This window comes from Strix uralensis, chromosome 27 (genome assembly GCF_047716275.1).
Source record: "Strix uralensis isolate ZFMK-TIS-50842 chromosome 27, bStrUra1, whole genome shotgun sequence".
Taxonomy (NCBI): Eukaryota; Metazoa; Chordata; class Aves; order Strigiformes; family Strigidae; genus Strix; species Strix uralensis.
In genome coordinates, this window is record NC_133998.1 from 4,186,906 (window position 1) to 4,206,086 (window position 19,181).

General features: G+C 49.9%; 1 protein-coding gene across 20 annotated transcripts in view; it reads right to left on the reverse strand.

The window, feature by feature from the left end:
• Positions 1 to 19,181, reverse strand: part of PTPRS (protein tyrosine phosphatase receptor type S) — a 162,751-nt gene that overhangs the window by 31,031 nt on the left and 112,539 nt on the right. For 10 of the 20 annotated variants that reach the window (XM_074851670.1, XM_074851671.1, XM_074851680.1 and 7 more), the window contains 8 exons: positions 17,218 to 17,487; positions 14,468 to 15,049; positions 13,442 to 13,575; positions 13,128 to 13,272; positions 6,811 to 7,116; positions 5,185 to 5,378; positions 4,718 to 4,744; positions 2,793 to 2,910 (listed from right to left, as the gene is read on the reverse strand). In XM_074851670.1, the coding sequence (XP_074707771.1) occupies positions 2,793 to 2,910; positions 4,718 to 4,744; positions 5,185 to 5,378; positions 6,811 to 7,116; positions 13,128 to 13,272; positions 13,442 to 13,575; positions 14,468 to 15,049; positions 17,218 to 17,487 (1,776 nt within the window). The remainder of the gene's footprint in view (positions 1 to 2,792; positions 2,911 to 4,717; positions 4,745 to 5,184; positions 5,379 to 6,810; positions 7,117 to 13,127; positions 13,273 to 13,441; positions 13,576 to 14,467; positions 15,050 to 17,217; positions 17,488 to 19,181) is intronic. The other 10 variants (XM_074851686.1, XM_074851687.1, XM_074851685.1 and 7 more) reach the window with 3 other exon arrangements.

Sequence of the window (19,181 nt, forward strand, 5' to 3'; positions counted from 1 at the left end):
TGGAGGAAGGGAAAAGATAGCTGGGTGTTGGTGTGTTTCCAGTTAGCTCCCTTCCTAACCTGTCAGCTAGTTCCTCCAGATCTGGGGGATGCTGCAGGAGCTCAGCAGTGCCGTGCCTCTGTCTAATGAGCCCTGGCACTGCCCGACTGCTAAGCAAGCCCACAGCCTCACTTAAACGACAGGTGTAGGCCCACAGGTTCCTGAAGCTGGAGAAACCAGAGCATTAATTCCAGCAGCTCATGCGTCATTTACACTCAAATCCACTATTAGAGATCTAATTTCCCTCTCTCCGCCTTGGTGTTCTGATTGAACAGGAAGAGGAGAGAGAATGGAGTTAGGAGAGATCCCAGCCCACTCTCGCAGCACGAGCCTGGCCGAGGGTCGGCGGTTTGGAAAGCTGTAGTGCGGCTCACGAAGCGAGCAGGAGGCAGGGAAGGACACTGCCTGTGTCAGGGATCCTGGCAGAGTCAAACTGGGGAAACCACTCTGCCTGCTGCATCGACTGACATCTGAACAGGGGAATGAGGGGTTGTCTCTGAAACAAATGCTTTATCCATTTCAAACTGCCACAGAATGTCTGGGGAGCAGTGCTGGGAGAACCTCCCCTGGAAATGCCTAAGAAACACATTAAAGAGAAAAACAGTGCCATTACCTTTATGTTTCGGTTTTTATCACAAATGTTACTATAATCAGCTGAGCTTGAAAATATTACATTTGCACAACAAATACTGTTTGGAAGAAAGGTGAGAAGAAAGCCCTGGGAGGGGGGGGAAGTGTTTTATTTTGCAATTGGTTTGGACAGTAAAGGAGAAAACTGGATGTATTACTGTATTTAAATTCAGCCCCTAGCCCTGAATGATAAAGAAAGAAATCTTTCCTCTCAGAAGGTATATTGACTCAACACTGCAAAGAAGATAAGAATGTTACAGAGCCATTTGAAAGATTTTTTTAAAAATAGCTATTTCAAGTTGGGGGAAATTGAGTTTTGGGTAATAGCTACTGTGCTGGAGAAAACATCCCTCTGTGACTGATCACCTGCACTGCAAATCCTAATGGGGAGAGATGAGGAAGGCTGACAAGAGAGAGTGACACGGGAGGGAGGCAGAGAGAAAGGCTCTGGGAGAGAAAAATGAAAAGTGTAAAGAGCCTCAGGAAGAAGGAAACGATGAGAACCAGGGAGCTAGTGAGAAGAAACATGGGCAAAGCCGGAGGGGGAAGGAGAGGAGGGCGAGTGAAGGAAAAGGCTTCTGACAGCACACTGACACTACAAGGCGTGAGGACAGGAGCCTGGATGCTGACATTCAAACGTGCCCTGCTCTAACATCTGCAGGAGTTGGTGTCCTGGAAAGCAACCTTGTTCTTTTGTGTACTGTTCTCTTAACTAGGCAGGACAGGCTGAAATCCCATTCACTTGTCTGAACACAAGAACATAAAACAAGATGAAGATGTGAGTTAGGGCAGGGAAAAGGCAAGGGCATGGAGGGCAGTGGCAGCTCCAGCCCTGTTTGTTCCAGGCCAGGGCTCCTGAGCCTTCTCTGTCCTGTACACTCAGCTGAGTGTCTGTGCTGCCTCCAGAGCCGGAGCAGAGGTTTCCTGGTTAATTATGCAGTGCTGACCAAAGGCCTTCGATCCCTGCAGAGGCAGAGAGCAATGTTCTTCCAGAAGCAAGGGATGATGTCAGTTTATGTAGCTGCTACAGGCAGGGTGAAGATGACTGCCCCAAAACTAAGAAAAAAATACACAGAAAGCCAGGGTTGGGCTAGTTAGTAGACAAAGAAAAGAAATGAAAAGGGGAGAAAGCCATCCTCTGACAGCAGGAACAGAAAAAAGAGCATGAGTGAAATGGGGTGAGAGAAGGTAACCACAGTCCAACAAGAGATGGGCTGGACGAGGCACAACACCAGGTCTAGGCATTGTGGTCTCCCTCCACTGCACGAAACCCTTCCCATACTGCAGAGCAGTGGTTCAGCCACAAGAGCAGAAACCACAGGAAGGCAGATGCTGAGAGGACCGGTGGAGCGGGTACCTCTCCTTTCTGCCTGCCACACAACTGTCTGGAGGAGCAAGGGATACCCTGTTGCCCTTTGTCATTCCTGTGTTTAGACTTGCCATCCTAGCTTGGCACCACATCCTCTGCACTGAGGCTGACAGATGCTTTGCCACGAAGAATAGGTCAAAGCGAGGAATGAATCTGGGTGGTATGTGCAGACAGAGCCCAGGTCCTAGAAATGCCAGTGAGGAAAGGTCAATATTGTCAGTACTTTTCCCTCTGCTAGTCCTGAGCAAAGAGGGGACGTATATTCAGACACGATGCTAGAAGAGTGGGCAGCATAAGCCACCACTCTCTGCCTGCTGCTTTTCAGATCTTTGCAAGTCAACACCATGACAGCAGACCTCTGGCTCCCGTTCCCCGGGGTACCTGTGTGCGCCAACCATCAAAGCTACACAGTCCCTCCACAGTGTCAGACCAGACAGAGATTTTTACTTCTGGTGCACTGAAATTTATAGCACAAGAGATTACAAGCAATGAATTCATCCTCTGTGGCATTTCTGGGTGTGTCTGGGCTTTCTGCAGCACTGGATAGAAAATTATGTCATTTAGTGAGGGTTACGTGTGAGGAATGAAGGGGCTTCTGCCTTACTAGAAATAATTTTGTCTTCAGGGCAGCCTGGTATTTGTGGCAAATCTGTCCTTCACGAAGGAAGTGGGATGAAAGAAGCTGAGTCTGGAGAAAGAGCTTCTTGGCTTTAGGAAAGTGGGGAATTCCAACGGTTCAGGAAAAGCCTCCTACCTGCACCCTTCGTGGTGACCACTTTCGGTTTGCTGCGAGCACCGTCTCCCTTCATGGTGTAGGCAGCTACGGTAATGGAATATGCAGTCTCAGGCTGGAGCCCAGCAATGATCATTTCCTGTTTGTGAGATTCCAAAGGAGAATCATGTAAATATTCAGGCACATCCACACGGGTAGATCTCTGCTCCTTGCAGGAGTCTCAGCCCTTCTCTAGCATGCAGGAACATTCACTGAATCTGCAACCACGAGACGCTCCCGGGCAACTGGTCAGATGTGGCAATTGGCAGGAGGATGAGAGCCACGTTCCCTTAGCGAGAGGCCCACCCACCCCGGCTGCAAACAGTCCCTCTGTAAAGCCAGCGGGTCTCTGCAGGGCCCTGGGTCAAGGTGCTCTCTTCCAGATCTACCTTTCACGCATTCCCTATCTCAACACAAACTGCTTCAGCCATCAAAACGCTGTTGTGCTCTTCAAAGTGTTCCTCTTCACTATGCAGTCTCAGAGGAGGTCTCAACAGTTTCAGGGAGATTATATTTTTTTTTACCATTACCCCCCTCCCTTCTCTCCTCAGAGATATTTTTTAATGCCTTCATAATATTAAAGGGATTGCTTTAACGCAAAGTGCAAGACGACACCTTCTGCTCGCGCGCTAAAGCTCTCTGCTAAATCCCCAACACCCTCCTTCCTCCATCCTCTATCAGCCTCACCACACCTGGCTCCCAAGAGCTTTTGTTAGCGGACTGGCCTCAAGAATAGCCCTTCCCCATGAAGTATTCGGCCCTTCAAAGGGCTGTGTTGTAAAAGGAATACCCGTGCTAAATCAAACAGGATGAAAGCATATGCAGCAGGGTTTTCTCCAAGGCCCTGAAAAGGAGGGAGATGTGAATGTTCTGCGTATTTTATGGCTGCCTTCTCCCCTCACCTCCCACTGCCCTTTTGTGCTTTCAATATTAAATCTCAGGGCAGCACTTTGGAAGAATTTGCTGGTCCTGAAAATATCTGTATTGCCCCCAAAGCTGAGCAGGGAGTGGAACAGCAGAACTTCCAAACAGCAGGATTTTCATCAACAAGTGTGGAAGCCATCAGCTACAGAGACAGCTCTGTCTTCTAGAAGTCAAGTATTCTGCTTTCACACATGCCACTGAGTTTTATTAAGATTTTAGGCAAGAGGCTTTGCCTTTCATGTGACTCAGTTTCTCCATCCGTAAAAGAGAGGCCCCTTACTTTTGTAGGGCACTTAGCAATCTCTAGGAAACATGAAAACATTCGATTTAGCAGCGCATTATTTTGGGACCCTGCCATTCCAAGAAGGAAATGCCTTCTCCTACTGCTTTGTAGCTGTAAGATCATGGAAACCATTTAGCATTTCAGCAGAAGTAGCAAACGCTGAACAGCCAAGCTGATTTTAAGGTCTACTTCAAAGGTAAAAGGGCCAATAGTCATTCAGTGCTTTGTATTAACACGTATCTAAGAATCTTGGCCCTTTAAGGGCACAAGGCATTTGTTCATGCCCTGATAGCTTAGGAGTTACAGGGCTTTGATTACCCAGTGCTTTTCAGCCGATGTTTTTCAGACACAAGCCAGAGGTGCTTGCAGACCAGCTCATCTTTAAGCACGTGTTCAAGGTAGTCCCCAGTGTAACGTCCTGTCTGCTTCCCCATGGAGGAGCACCAGGCTCAGCCTTCCCTCAGAGCCGAGGGGAAAACCCTGCAGTATTGCTGCGTGCTGACAAACTACACAATCACAGAGGGTTGCAGAGCAAAGTCAAGAGGGTGGGGACAATGCATGGGAACACCAACAACAGGCTTTAAAACAGGCACACTGCAACTGCAAAAAAATAAAGGAAAAGGAAAATCTCACACCACAACAGGAAGTGGGAGAAGGGAAGGGAGAACCAGGATGGGAGGATTTTTACTTTTTTACTTACGTATTCAGCAGTGTCATCTGTTTCCCACTGGGCAGAGAACAAGAGAGGTTTTGCACATGAGAATACAAGAGGGGAAAGAAGGGAAAGACAGAGACACAGCATGAGGAAGGAGTCCCTGAGCAAGCAGCCACACAAGGTCAGAAGTTACCAGGCCAGCATGAAGGAAGAAGTAGAGTGGGAGAAATTAGTAGATTCCACTGTGGCCTTTGTCTGTCTTAAAAGACTTCCCAGACACAGGGAGGATGGGTGGTATTTAGTTCAGTGCTGGGACAGCAGTTCATACTCTTCCACAATAGCTATTGTCTGGGAGTGCAAATGAACTGCAGAAAGACAACATATACCTTGTCACAGAGACACTCATCTACTTTCTCCAGCATTACGTTGCTCGGGATGAGACAAGGCGGCTGGAGCACCCACCCCCTCACACCTTCCACGGGAGGAGATCGGAGCAGGAGGCGAGTCCTTACCTGGGCATCAGCCAGCATGATATCCTTGATCTGGGGCAGCCCCCTGGCCTCGCCGTTCTCCATGCGGACATAGTGGACCTGGTAGCCGCGGATCTGGCCATGCTGGCGGTTCTGGACTGGAGAGCGCCAGAACACTTGGATTGCAGTGGAGTTCAGGACCTCCACCTCCACTTTCCGAGGCGGCGCACTGGGCACTGCGAGGAAGGCAAGAAAGGACCAAGAGTCACTTGGGGGCTTCTATCCAGAGCCTGTCACTTCACTTCACCTATGGGACATACACACGCTGCATCTACAGCCCTGAAAGGTGGGGGAGACTTAACAGTCAAACTAGATACCCCATCATCTGCCACGGCCTTTACTCAGTGAAACAGGGAAGAAGTTCTGCGGGATCTAATCTGCGTGGCTCGGAGATATGCATGGGAACAGGTTCATCCCACAGTCCAGCCATTCTTCCACAGGCGCCTTTGCCCCCAGTTTGCTCAGATGGAAGAAACCATACAGTTCCAGACCACATTCTGAGGGCAGTGCCAATTCTAATGAGCCAGAAAAGCTCTGGTCCTGCCTGTGGGATGGACCACCTGGTCCTTGGGTGGAGAGGATGAGGAGGGGAACTCGCCCTTGGAGTGTCCTTGTCTCTCAGGCAGGACAGGTGGGTTGGTGGTTACAGCCGCTGCATAATCTCAGGACACAAACCAAGAGATGTCTTGGATGGAATTTGGGCTGAATTTTTGGAATTACTATTATCAGTAATAATTGAGAATAATTATACAGCTTTATCTGCAAGAAAACCATACTTTCTCTGAGCAAGGTATTCTATCCATTTGGCTGTGGGCTCAGGGAAACAGGACCCACCCTGGGGACAAACCTGTTGCTTTCTAAAAAATTCTTTTTATTGGGGATGGAGAAGTTTGGAAGTTACTTATGTTATTCACTTGACCTATATTATTTGAGAGTCCTAGCTCACCCCCACAGTGAGGGTGCTCTCCCTTCACGCACACATTCACATTTTTTCCTGGTTTTATTTTACTGTAGAAATACCAGGAGAATTCAGTCTTGTTCCTGTTTGTGCTAAAAGTTGCTGAGCTGGGCCACTGAATTGGAGTCTAAACTCCTCGTCGCTGAAGGTTTTTTGAAACTTTAACAGAGATTCCTCCTTTCTAACACTAACCAAAATTGTGACTTAAAGAGGAGCGAGTAACAAAGAATGTGTGGGAAGAACTCTTAGTATTTTAAAACAGTTTCTGGCAGCAATCATCTCCTCTTCTCTGATTTCATTTCCTTGCTGCCTCAGCTGTTTCCTTGCTCAGTAAGAGTATCTTTTCAGGAAAAGCTGTGCAGAGGCTTGATATTTAAAAAAACCCTAGAAATCTAAAAAATCCCCAACCCCAGAGCAGGGAAGGACAACCCTACAGACCCCAATTCTCAGAAAGGCTCGGGGAGATGGCAGCAAAGGATGCTGCACGTCTTGGACCGGCGGCTGCGTTGAGGCCCCGTTCGGGCTTTGCTCTTACACCACACGAGCCACGAGAAGGGACTCGACGTGTCCTCCCCAGCGTGGGAAAAGCCCACTCCTGGGACACGTATTCACCAGGGGACTCAGGAGAAAACCAGAAAAAGTGCAATTACCATCTTCATCTGTCCGGACGATAACCGGCGAGCTCTCCGGGCCCGGCCCCACCTCCGTATGAGCCACGACAGTGATGCGATACTCTGTCCACTTCTCCAGGGACTCCAGTAGGATCTGACTGGTGGTTGGGGGGATATCATTCACCTCCTTAAGCTCCGTGTCCTCAGAGTCCAGCGCTCGATAGTAGACGCTGTAGCCAGCCAGGATGCCATTTTGGCTTTCAGCCGGAGGCGGCCGCCAACTTACCAGAATGGCGGTGGATCTGGTGCTGACGCATTTTACGTCTTGAGGGGGGGCAGACGGTTCTACGAGGGGGGAAAATTCAGGAAGGAAAGGGAAGAAGGGGGAAAAAACAAAAGATGGGAAAGATAAAAGAAAAAAAAAGGAAAATGATAACAAAAAAATCTAAAATAAAACGTACAAAAATTTGGTTTAGGAAGATAAAATTAAAAAAGAAGAGAGCTTTTTGTTGTTGTCTTTTTTTTTTTTTTTTAAAATGAAAAGAAAAAAAAGCCAACGGAAATGCAATGGGGCATTAAAACTGAAATGTTATAAAGCAAAGGACTAAAACAGCAAGCGGGCTAGCCAAGAGGGGTCCTGCTGCTTCTACTTAGTGTAGCTGGCACAAAACTAAGCACCCAGCTTTACCCTATAAAAGACCTTTCCTTTAGCTCCTTGTTTTACAGCAGTCTGGCAAACCCTGCCCTGGCTGGTAAAGCACTTGTTTCCAAACTGCAGTCTCTGGGATCTTGAATTTCTTTGAAGGGATCTGTTAAAAGTAAGTAAGAAAAGCAAATCTTTTGCCAGGAGGCTTAAATTTAAGAGTCTGTACCTCCAGATGGAAGTTATTAGTTGTCCACAGACTGAAGGAGGTGAAAACCACGGTGGTAATGCCCAGGATATTGCCAAGAAGTGAGTCCACAGCGTGTTTAGGTAGGAGGGTTTTAGAGAAAAGACTTGCAAAGGAGAGAGGCAGTGGGTTTGACAATGTATTCAGGTACCCAGTGGGGTCTTCAGAAGTGGCAGCAGCTCTAACTCCCGTTGCAGCCTCCGCCTAAACTACGTCATGGTATTTCTGAAAGCCCTGGGAGGACCTTTGGAACTGTGGCCCTACGCAGTCGCATGTTCTCACGGTGGCAGCAGTCAACTGTCTAAGGGCTGATTTTCAGGAGATGGGGAAGGTGTAAACCACAGCTTTCTAGTGCAGGGCTGCTCACTTCGGTGTTTACGGAGCTGCAGTTGGTAATTTTTAGCACGGTCTGCTCAGTAGGAAGCAGGACGCTGACACCAGCTCCGTCAGACACTACGTGCCGGGGCGCACGCTGCCACGCCATGGCCGTGCCTTGAGATACAGGGAGAGCTGTGAGAAACACAGGTTTGCTGATGGACATGCCACGGGTCGGAGACCTTGGAGAAGTCCGGACAAAGAGCCTGCCACTTCTGTACCCCAACTGGAACCTGGTCACTTTGGGAGATCTTAGGCCAGACTTCTTTCAGTCACTAATTACAATCAATCAGCCCAGGTAAGCAGAGAGAGTGAAACATTTTCAAGGCAACTCTGCAAATCTAATCTCACCCAAAACAGTCAAACTGCAATAAAGAGCTCTTAGCTCTCTGCAGACACTGCCAGAAACTGGGGTGTCCTTATAAGCCCCCAAAGCATCATCTGCAAGAAGCACAGGAGTAGATAAATGCTGGTCACCATTTCTCATTTCTCTGTTGCTTTTTAATCAACAAAAAACTCTTTTACAGAGGAATGATTTTTTTCAAACCTCTTACTCCCATCCCTGAGTCACAAACAGATGTTTAGGCGCAGCTTGCCTTGAGGACTCTGCTAAATCAAGTCACACTTTGCCAGGTTTGCACTGGAGTGAAAGCCACATGCTTTGCGTATGCCTCCATTAAACAGAAGTGGGTTTCGCAGGAAGGGCAAATACAGTTCTTACCCTGCAGTGCTGAGCACTCTGTCCAGTAGGACATTTTGGGTGGTGTTCTCCTACTTTCATGCTTTATTGCTACATTTTGGCTGTATTTAAAATGGTAGAATGAAACCCTTATCCTCAGAAATCCCACTGCAGAGGGTGATGATCCCTGGCCATGGCTAGCCACGCAAAATAATACAAAATATGTCAAACAAACAAAACCAAAAGGAAAAAACTGGAAAATAAACATAAATCAAGCCAGCAATTTGAAACAAAAAAACATCAGAAAGGAAATCATAATAATAAAATAATACTGATATAAAAAGTGACTCCTTCCAGAACATTCCCAGTCTGTTTACCTACCTTCCACGCTTCAACTGCTAACTTATTAGACTTTCTTACAAGAGAACAAGAGAAACTGAGCTACGAGGCCAGACCAAGCTCCTGGTGGGTTTCTGCACATGACTGGCTTTTAAAATGCCACCCTGCCTCACTGCTAGCTCCCTGGACGGAGCTCCTGCCCCCTGCCAGCAGAACCCTAGCTACTGCAGTAATGGCAATTTTGGACCCCAGTCTATTCTCTTTTGCTAAGCCACCTGTACAGAGACCAGAGAGCAGGGCGGCAGATTCCCACTGATGGATTTCCTTCCCCCTATAGCTCTCTCCATCTGCTGTGATTGATGCAGCACCAGCATCTCCAGAATGGAGGTGTGCTGCTCCTTCCCACACCCCAGAAGCACCCCAAGTCCCTTTCAGGGTATGGAGGAAAAGACTCAACCCTCTTCCAGTGCCTGCCAGGATGCTGTTCTCTTCTTTTTCCTCCCCATCAGAGGCTGGCAGTATTAAAAGCCACTTTTCCTGCTTAGCAGTCCAGCCAAAGCCACCACAGCTGAGAAACCCACTGCAGAGAGGGTCTGACCTGACCTACCCTTTCCATCCTGCAACTCATTAAGAAAGCCCCAGTAAGCAGAGCCGGAGCTCCAGCTGGCACTTGGGTTCACTGTTTGCACTGGCAGCTGCTGCGCGTGGTCACGCTGGCTCGCTCACTCACCCTCTACGCTCCAGCACAGGGACCTACCGAGAGGCCCTGGAGTGAGGCCTCCTTTTGGGATGGTTTGTACTTTCTCTGGTCAAAAAGGCAGGGGGGATGGGTGATGGGGGAGAAGGCCCAGATCCCGCCCGGACCCCCTCCCCGTCACTCTCATTGACTACAGCACCTGGATGAAAACAGCCACCAAGTGCTGGCTGGCCATACTGGAGACGCATCTGGGGAGTTCATGGCACTGTGAGTTTCCTTCACAATCCAGCCCAACCTGCGTGACCCTGGAGACGTACGTGCGTGCGTGCGTGGGGACAGCACCGAGGAGTGGGAGCTGTAGGCAGGAGGCAAAGTACCAAAGTACCAAGCAGCCCAAAGCGGAGGCCATGAGCCCACCTCTGCAACAAGCCCCTTTGCTGGACAGGGAGGCGCAGCACAGGCAAGAGCCCCCCCAGCCAGGAGATCATCATCTTTGTCCGCTGGCCTCTGTTTTTGCCAGGCAGACAGCTCTTTGGGAACCCCTCCCTGCCCTCCCACGGGCTCCAGGACATACGTGAGTGTGTGCAGACCCACGCACGTGTGTGTGAGCCTGCAGCAACAGGGTGGACTGTATTTGTGAATCCGCTTGAGACCAGCCAGTACTCACCTGAACTGCATCTTTTACATGCTTTAAAGTTGACTGTCCAAGCCACAAGAATGACCCTTACTGATCTTGTACAATACAATGTTTTTTAACCCTTTAGGTACCATAGACTTTGTATAAATTTCGTTCACTTCATAGACTGTGAGGAAGGGGGAAGGGAAGGAGAGCAGAGCTAATGGGTGGGGGAAACATCCTTTCTTAGGAAGGAACAGAGGGCAAGAAAGCCCGGTTGTTCCTCTACACCTGCACGTGCAGCCTCGTAGCACCCACCCTGACAGCCCATCTGTTGACACATGCTTTGCACTCTGAAATTTTGCAGTAGGAGAGTTGCCAAGGAGCCCTGGGAAGGTCATGGCTAGTTAGAAAGGGCAAACCAGCTTCTTCCAACCATGAGATTCTGTTATTTTTACAATCTACGTCTCTGGTACTTGAAGAGTTAAAACCCAGCTACTTCAAGAAGAAAAAGATACTTTACCTTTAGTTTAATGGATTTTACTTTGGTTATGATGCTCAGGAGGAGCCACCCTGACAGGGAGGTGAAGGGTGTTGTGCAGAAAGGTGTGCAATGCAGGGAGGGCTGCGGCATGCAGGCACATGCTTGCCAGCTGAGCTAGGAGGGGGAGAGCACCGAACGCCTTGGCAGGCTGCAGGAGGACGAAGGAGGCTTTGCTGTTGCAGAGACAAGATGCCATCGTGGTGTGAAACCGCCCAGCAAGAGACAGACAGACAGAGAGCAGGGAGCTGGTTTCATCGGGCTGCGAGAGCATGCAGGCAGGCAAGCAGACAGCAGAAGAGAAAAGAAAGGAGAGCCATGGAGCGGGCCAAGGAGGAGCTGAACGGAAAAGGAGCTGCAAAGGGAAGACACAAAAGCCTGTCCCGAGCCAGAAGGTCTGTGAGCCGAAGGATGTCACCCGGACCAGGGAGAATTGACTCGTTCCTCCAACAGCCAGCCAGGAAAAAATGTTTCATCGTGTTACAGGACACTGACAGCTCCCAGCTGATGTTCTTAAGAGCGTTAAATTAATGAAACTATCCCTATGAAAGCTGAGCTACAGAGAAATAAACCAGGCCTCATTCTGGGCAGGTGCCAAGTTAGAAAAAGCCCCAAAGCCTTCCCCTTTCCCGGATCCCCTTCTCTTCACCCTTTAGGGAAAAATTTTCAGTGTCACTAAGCTCTACTGCCATCAGCTCCCACATGCCTCTTCCAGCCTGTTTTTATCAAACCAAAAAGCACAAATCCCAGACCCTCTTTTCCTCCCATCCCCACAAATCTCAAGGAGGGAAATCCCTTGGAAAACAGAAGCAGAGTGTAAGTTTGACACTTATTTTTCAGGTCCTTTCAGTTCATTTTCCCCCACCCCACAGTGACGCTCCCTCTGACAGTACCATACTGGGATCAGAACCAGCAGATTTGCAGCAGTCAGGAAAGGATTTTCTTTCAATATGTAGAGAGAAGTTAAAAAAAAAAAAAAGAAGGAAAAAAGGGGAAAAACATTTGAAGGAAAGAAGAAAACAAAATATCTTTGAATGGACTGGAGGCCTGAGAAAGCCCGAGTAAGGAATTCTGTCTATGCAGAAACAGACTCCTCTTTCTTCCCACTCCTGGGGGGAGAGAAAGAGAAGGAGAGAGACAGGGGAAAGAGAGAGAGAGACAGCAGGACGTGACAATTAAAACGGAAAGATGGGGCAGGCGCCCAGCCGAGAGCCCGCTGCTCTCCCTTGTTAAGGACTCTGAGAGATGGGAGCAGGCACTCTCTCTCCTCACACTGGTGACCAGAGCCATTTCTGAGTTAGTTCTGCTCCCGGCTACTCCAAACTGCAGCGGAGTGATTTAGTAGAGATGAGAGGAGACAGAAAACACAAAGAACAGCTGCCACAGCCACTCATGCAGTGAAAAAACACCTCATTTAAAAGCAAAGATCTGTGAAAAGCCCAGGTTGAAATATTGCCATCCAGGGTTATTGTCCCCAGGGCAACAGCGAAGGGAGACAATCCATTAAACTAAAACCAGCACATTTTGGTTGCATACGCTCCATCCTGGTGTCATTAATATCCCCCCGCCAGCCTCCACATGACTCCTCTCTCCCGCTCTGCCGGAGCCCAAATGGGACCGTTCCCAGTGCTTGCTGGGCCAGCAGGCCTTCCTCCCCGCGGCTACGAAGTCGCTCATGGAAAAGAGCGTTGAGGACTGCTTTCCCAAAGGCTGGTTGGACTTTTGATTAATCACCTTCCCTTCTCCTCTTCCTCCCGATTCCCCCACTGTCTCCCTGCTCCATTGCTTGTGCCCCCCTTCCAGAGAGCTGCTGCTCAGTTTCTGCTGGTGGACGGGCAAGCTGCTGCACGCCGGCGGGGTGCCGTCCTCCCTGAGCATGCTCAGCACCAAAGGCCAGCGCGGCCCATCAACAAGCTCTTCACCGCTCCCCACCCCATCGAGTGGACGGTGCTATCTGGCCTCCCATCACCCGCCCAAAGCATGCACCAGCTCCACAATTCGTTTGCATCTCGGCTCTCTGGGGCAGGGAAGCAGAAGGCAGCAGGTCCCAAAGGCACCCCCCCACCCTCCACCCGCCTCCCTGCAGAGGGAGCCCAGTCGTGTGAAACGCCGCAGCACCGCGAACGTCCGCCCCACAGCTCCGTACCCCTGTGCCCACCATCTCTGGCTCCCTGACTGTCTTCCCCTCAGAGAAGGGTGGGAAAAGGAGAGACACCTACTAGACTGCAAGGTGCGCTCTCTGACCTCCGGGGTGAAGGCGCCCAGGCCCAGAGCTGAGCGGGCGGCCAGCCGGAAGACATACTCAGTGTTGGGCTTCAGTTCTTCCACTGTGAAGGAGGTCGTTGGCTCGAAGTTCTTCAGCACCTGAGATGGGCGAGGGGGAAGAAAAAAATAAAAACAAACAAAAAGGAGCAGAGGCGAGCCCTGCCCAGAGACACCTGCCCTACTCCCCTCTCTCAGCCACCTTGGGGAACGGAGGGCCGGGATGCTCCTCGGCGCCCCAACCTTTTGCGCTTCTCCTCTCTGGACTCACCTCCCTGCTGTGGTCTCCTTCCTTATAGAGGAGCTCATACTTCACTATGATCTCCTGGCGGGGAGGGCTCCACGACAACACGATGCTTGTCTCCGTCTTGGCTTCTGCTCGGAAGTTCATCGGCTGCCCAGGAACTGACATAGAGAAGGAGCCGACGGGGCAGAGGAGGCAAGATGAGAGACAGGAGAAACCGCATTAACTTGGTTAATTAGAAGACCCCTACCCTGTTTTCTTCAAAGCCTGTGTGTGAAGAGCACATCAGCAGCAAAACACCACGCTCAGGCCCTTCCTTTAATGCAGCGGAGGGTTAAATCCCACTGCAGGACTCGAGCATGTCCAGAGCTACTAGAGACAGAAGAGTCCTACTGGATACTGGAGGTGCAGGATACAGCCCTTCCCACTAATCCCCAGTAATAAAAGATTCTCCAAGTGGGAAGCCCATGAGCAGCCCATAGGGTTTCCTCATCAGCACACCACACCACAAGCAGAGCACCCGAACGCAGGCTGGGTGACAACCTGTGATTGAACACCTTTTGTTCTCAGCTCAACACATCTGCTGTGACACTTAAGGCTTTGTTTTCCTCCCCTTTTAGAAAAAGGCAAAATAAGGCTCATTCCCCACTCATCTTCAAGAAGGTAGTTTCTGGGTACTTTAAGAAGAGTTAAGCTTCACTTCTGCCTGGGCAGGGAGTGTTTTTAGGTCTATTAAAGACTTTTAGAAGCTGGAAGCAGTAAGATAGCTCACTTTGAAACATGGCACAGAGGAAATGGATTCTCTCTGCATAATTGCTTGCCCCACCCATTTAAGCAACAACCTTTCCGAGAAAAAACAGATCAGAAATTATGCACCAGGCCCTCTGGCTCCAGCCACTGGACCGAGCATCCTCATGGAAAATGATTTCTATTTTAACCAAATTGAACCAATAAAGAAAAAGATGCTCTGGTGACACAGCAGCCACAGCTGGTTAATGCTGTAAGCCAACACCTCTCCCTCCTGCAGCCCAGGTTAGTGACGCAGGTGCTCACCTCCTTGCTGCGTCTTAACCTGGATGGGGTCAGAAAGGGGCCCGTCTCCCACAGAGGTGAAGGCCAGGACCCGGACCGTGTAGGTTTCGTCCTCGAGAAGGCTGCCCACCGTGGTCAGGAGGCTGTCATCCACGTTGTGCTTCTGCCAGTTGCTAACGGGTTGATCGGGCTCCATGGTATAATAGACACGATAGCCACGGATCTGCCCATTGGGCTCCACCGGTTCCTCCCACTGGATGATCATGGTGGTGCTGCTCAGCATTCGTCCCTGCACGTTACGGGGGGCACTGGCAGGAGCTTGTTCCCCAGTGCGAGTGACCACTGACTCACTGGGAGGTCCCTGCCCGATGCTGTTGACTGCAGAGACCCAGATCTCGTACTCAGAGTTGGGGCTGAGCCCCCCAATACTGTAGCGCGTGGTGGTGATGTCCTCTTTGATCTGATACGGTCCATCCTGGCTTTTAGACTTGTATTCAATGACATAGTAGGACACAGGGTCTGGATTTCCAGAGTCCCAGGTGATGGTGATACTTGTGGCTGTTGTCTCTGTCACCACTGGTGTCCCAGGAGCCTTGGGGAGTGCTGAGAATCAGGAAGAACAGACATTTAAAAAAAACCCACATACGCTGAAATGGTGCCTAATTGGGCTAGTTAGGGCTGCAGGAGCCAGAGGCACAGTACCAATCACAGCGCGGCAGTTCAGCAAAGTGCCGCTGAAATATTATGAACCTAGTTAGACACTCTATTATCCTCCTTAAACTGCTCCATCAAAAGGAATGTGTTCAGCTAAACATCTGGAATCATTAGCACAGACTTCAGCTGCACATCCGCTGGCTCACACGGCAGTAAGGAAAAGCAGTTTCGCAGGAGCTCCTTCCAAGCACGTCATCAGATCTTCCGAAGCAGCGCTGGCAGCCCGGCTCCGGCACTGCTCAACCTCTCCATGTTTAGTGTGCAGGTAACAGTACAGCGCGGACTGCGCTCTCCAGAATTTAAAAACTATAAATACTTGGAGTGCTTCCTCTCAAGCAACAAATGTGTGTTAATATTCGTCTCCCCTGTCCCTCATCCAGAAGACTACCTTTGGAGCTTGCTGGAGACTGCGTGCTAAATGTGAGACACCTTTAACAGCAAGCGTTACGTGTTTACTTCACTACATGCTTTAGACCCTTTCCAGACTCATCTTCTCTATACTTGAGCACCTCTAAGGCTCTAACTTCTCTTTCATCTTCTGCCTGGGAAAGACTGCAGATGCTTACACGCAGGAACATAACGGGGAAGAGAATACAAATAAAATGACAAAAGGGAGAAGGTACCAGCAGGGCAAGATTACCCATCTGAGGAGATAGGGTAGTTGGAAGCAGAAGCAATATATCTTACATAGCAGCTTTTAAAATTGATAGGATAAGACAGGGAAAAAGGGGAAGGAGGGAAATACTCAGGAAAATAAAAAGCACCTCAGTCCAGCCCCAGGCATCCTTCTGCTAGCATGTGAGCCCACTCCCTGTGCAAAAGCTCAGGATGAGCATTATGTTGAGATTCACTAGTCCCTACTCATTTCTGTTGTCAGACCTTCCTTAGTCAGATACACTGATACAACAGGATTCTTTTTCTTTAGACCTCCCCTTCTCCAAAGCATTTCTCCTCCTCTCCCCCACCCGCCCGCATCCTCTCCCACCCCCTCTCTCCCCAGATCCCTCGTGGGCAATGCCATCACTCAGAGCAGACACCAGCTCATACAAAGAGCTCTACACTCACCCAACCACAGGGGCATCCTGCTTGGGTTTTAATACTCCCCTGCCGAGGACAGAATAGATTGAAGATTGCACCCGTGCTCCTCTTGGCAATTGCTAGCTGGAAGCTGGGGTTATTCCCCCTCTTGCTGAGGCAACAACGGCCACTAAGATGCTGGAACTAGGCTCTACTGCAAGGGCACACATGCCAGAGATCCTCAGGGCCTTGGCTGAATCTCTCCCCTTGGAAGGGGATGGCATGCAGGCTTTAAGCCATCCAAGGCTCCTTGCAAACTGCCCAGCCAGCCTCATATCCCAGGACAGAAGCAAGCATGCAGGGGTTTCAACTGCAGTTTTCTTCATAACAAACAGCTCAGTTCTAAAGCGAGGAAAGATCTCAAGCCAGCTTCCCCTTCGCTGTGGATTTCTCTGTGTGTGGGATCCCCAGAGACACATGCACAGATCCCAGCACATGGCACTCGCGGTGCGCAGGTTTGTCTTCCTGCTCATGCTGACACACCTACACGGGTACATCCAGGCTTGTAACAACACGGACATACAGACATGCAGTCAGGCACCCACATGCCCGTCCAGCCACGTTGCTCCTCCTCCCATGCACACACACACACTCATGCACGACTCCCTTTTTACATGCATAACTGCGTCCCCACACTCCTCACGTGCAGATCAGTCCCAGGCTCAGCCCATGCAGACGCACAGACACAAGCAGAAACGGGTCCCCACACAGTCACACAGCGACACCCCCACTCATGCACCGGTGACGGCTGACAGGCACGACCACGGCTCTACAAACGCTCACATGCGTCAACGCGCCACGTGCCCACGTTAGCTCTGCACACGTGCTCGGATGCTCCGACAGGACCGTGCAGCCACCACGTGCCCTGCACACCTATACACCCGTGCAGCAGCTCGCACGCTTGTGCGTGCACGCTCCTACAAACATGCAGCCGGGGAACCCACGCACTCGCTCACGCAGGCGTGCTCACACTCTCTTACATTTCACCGTGATCTGAGCAACGGCTTCTATGACTCCCAGACTGGACATGGCCACACACGTGTAGTTGGCTGAGTCCTTGACATCCGTGAGCTCCAAGACATTACGGCCCACGGGCATGTCATCTTCTGGCGTCAGGTCCTCCGCTCCCTGCATCCACTTGACGTATGGCATGGGCGAACCCACGGCCACGCAGGTGATGTTGACGTTGCCACCGGGCATGATTTCATGGCTGACAGGTAAGATGGAGAAGCGAGGGGCCACACGGCGAACTGTGGACGAGACGCACAGAGGTAACAAAAAAACAAAACAAAACAAAACAAAACCAAACCAAAACAAAAACAGAAAGAAAGAAAAGAAAAAGAAGAAAAGGGAGAAAAAGAAAAAAGAGCAAAAGATAATTTAAATATAGATGGGGTTTGTCATCATTTATTTTCTTCCTTCATTAAAAACAAAACGAAAAACAAATAAATTAAAAAATCAAAAAACAAAAACCAAAAAAATTAAACTTCAAATAAATTTTTACTTCACAAACAATATATAGAATATAGACATAAAAGCGATATTTCATAGCAACAGGGTTCCATTGATCAAGATTAGACCCATCACAGCACAGATAAATACACAAAAATTTATTAGCAATTTCTCATCTTTACTGGCAAGAGCTGGCATGGCGAGCGTCGAAAAATCTCCTCCACAGCCGCTGGGGCCCCCAGCTCCCCGCTCCGCGCCCCGGGAAACCTGCTCCTCCCCTTTTCCAGTGGAGTCTGACTCCCCTGTCCCCTTCTCCCACATCCAAACGAAACAGCCCCTCCACCACCACGGCCTGAAACGGTCCAGGTGCCTCCCCTGTCTCCGGAGAGGGGCCCCCTCCCACCGGCCGCTGCAGAGGTGGGGTGGTGGCGAGGAGAAGGCTGGGATGGAGATGGAGACTTCTCAAGATTTTGCCTTGTTGGACCCAGAGAATTCAACAGAGAGAGAAGTATCACATCCCCAAACGCCAGAGAGACACCACTTGAAAAGTAGAGGTAAAAATGTAAGAGAGGGAGGAGAGGGAGTCCCCGGAGCGGGACAGAATTTAGTTAGTGTCTGCGTGTGAGAACCGTCCAGGGGGAGGCAGTCCCCCTGGAGCGAGAAAGAGTGTGGAAAAGATGAGAAACTCTAATGAAATTTTTGTGGTTTTCGGGTATAGAAACCCTAACGAAGCCTCTTTAAGATCTGACACGGTTCCATCGATAGATGCAGCTCTCAGAGTCACAAACATCATGCAAAATAGGTAAAAAAGAGAGAGAGAAAAAGATAGAAAGAGAGAGGAAAATGCAGAGAAATATTATTTATGGGCGGCTAGCAAATGCCCACATGGATACTGAATAGAAAGAGAGCGACAGAGAAAGAAAGGAAGACAAGGAGAAGGAGAACAAGGAGGGGAAGGGAGAAAGAAGAGAGAGAAAGAGGGGAGGGAGGGGGAAACCCACTTTAATGCTGCATACTTTTTCTAGCTGATGTGACCCAATGTGGTGGCTCACATTGTCACATCTCAGCCCTGGCGGAATAATAAATAGAATAGAATTAATAAGAAAAACAAGGTAATGAAACTTTAACGTTGAGAAAACAGTGACATGTTCTGTGCATCTCCTTAGCAGAGAGGTGGATGCAGCTTCCAGACCTTACACAGTAAGAACATGGACGCAAAGGGGAGGGTGCGGTTTCCTTGGCTCCATTTTCTGAACTAACTGGGCTGGCTGGCTGGCCAAGGTGGGGGCTCTTAGTTAGGGGTAAAAGCAGGAGAATGGACAAAGGAGAAACGTTAAGTGGATCAGAGGGGCCTTGGGGAGGGAGCTGAGGGCGAGGTCCCATCCCGCAAGCAAAGACAAAAGGATACGGACCTCGAGAAGTTGCAGGCACAGCAGCAGCCTAAGGAGAAAGGAGCGTGGGATTCCTTCAGCTTCAGAGACAGGTAGGGTGA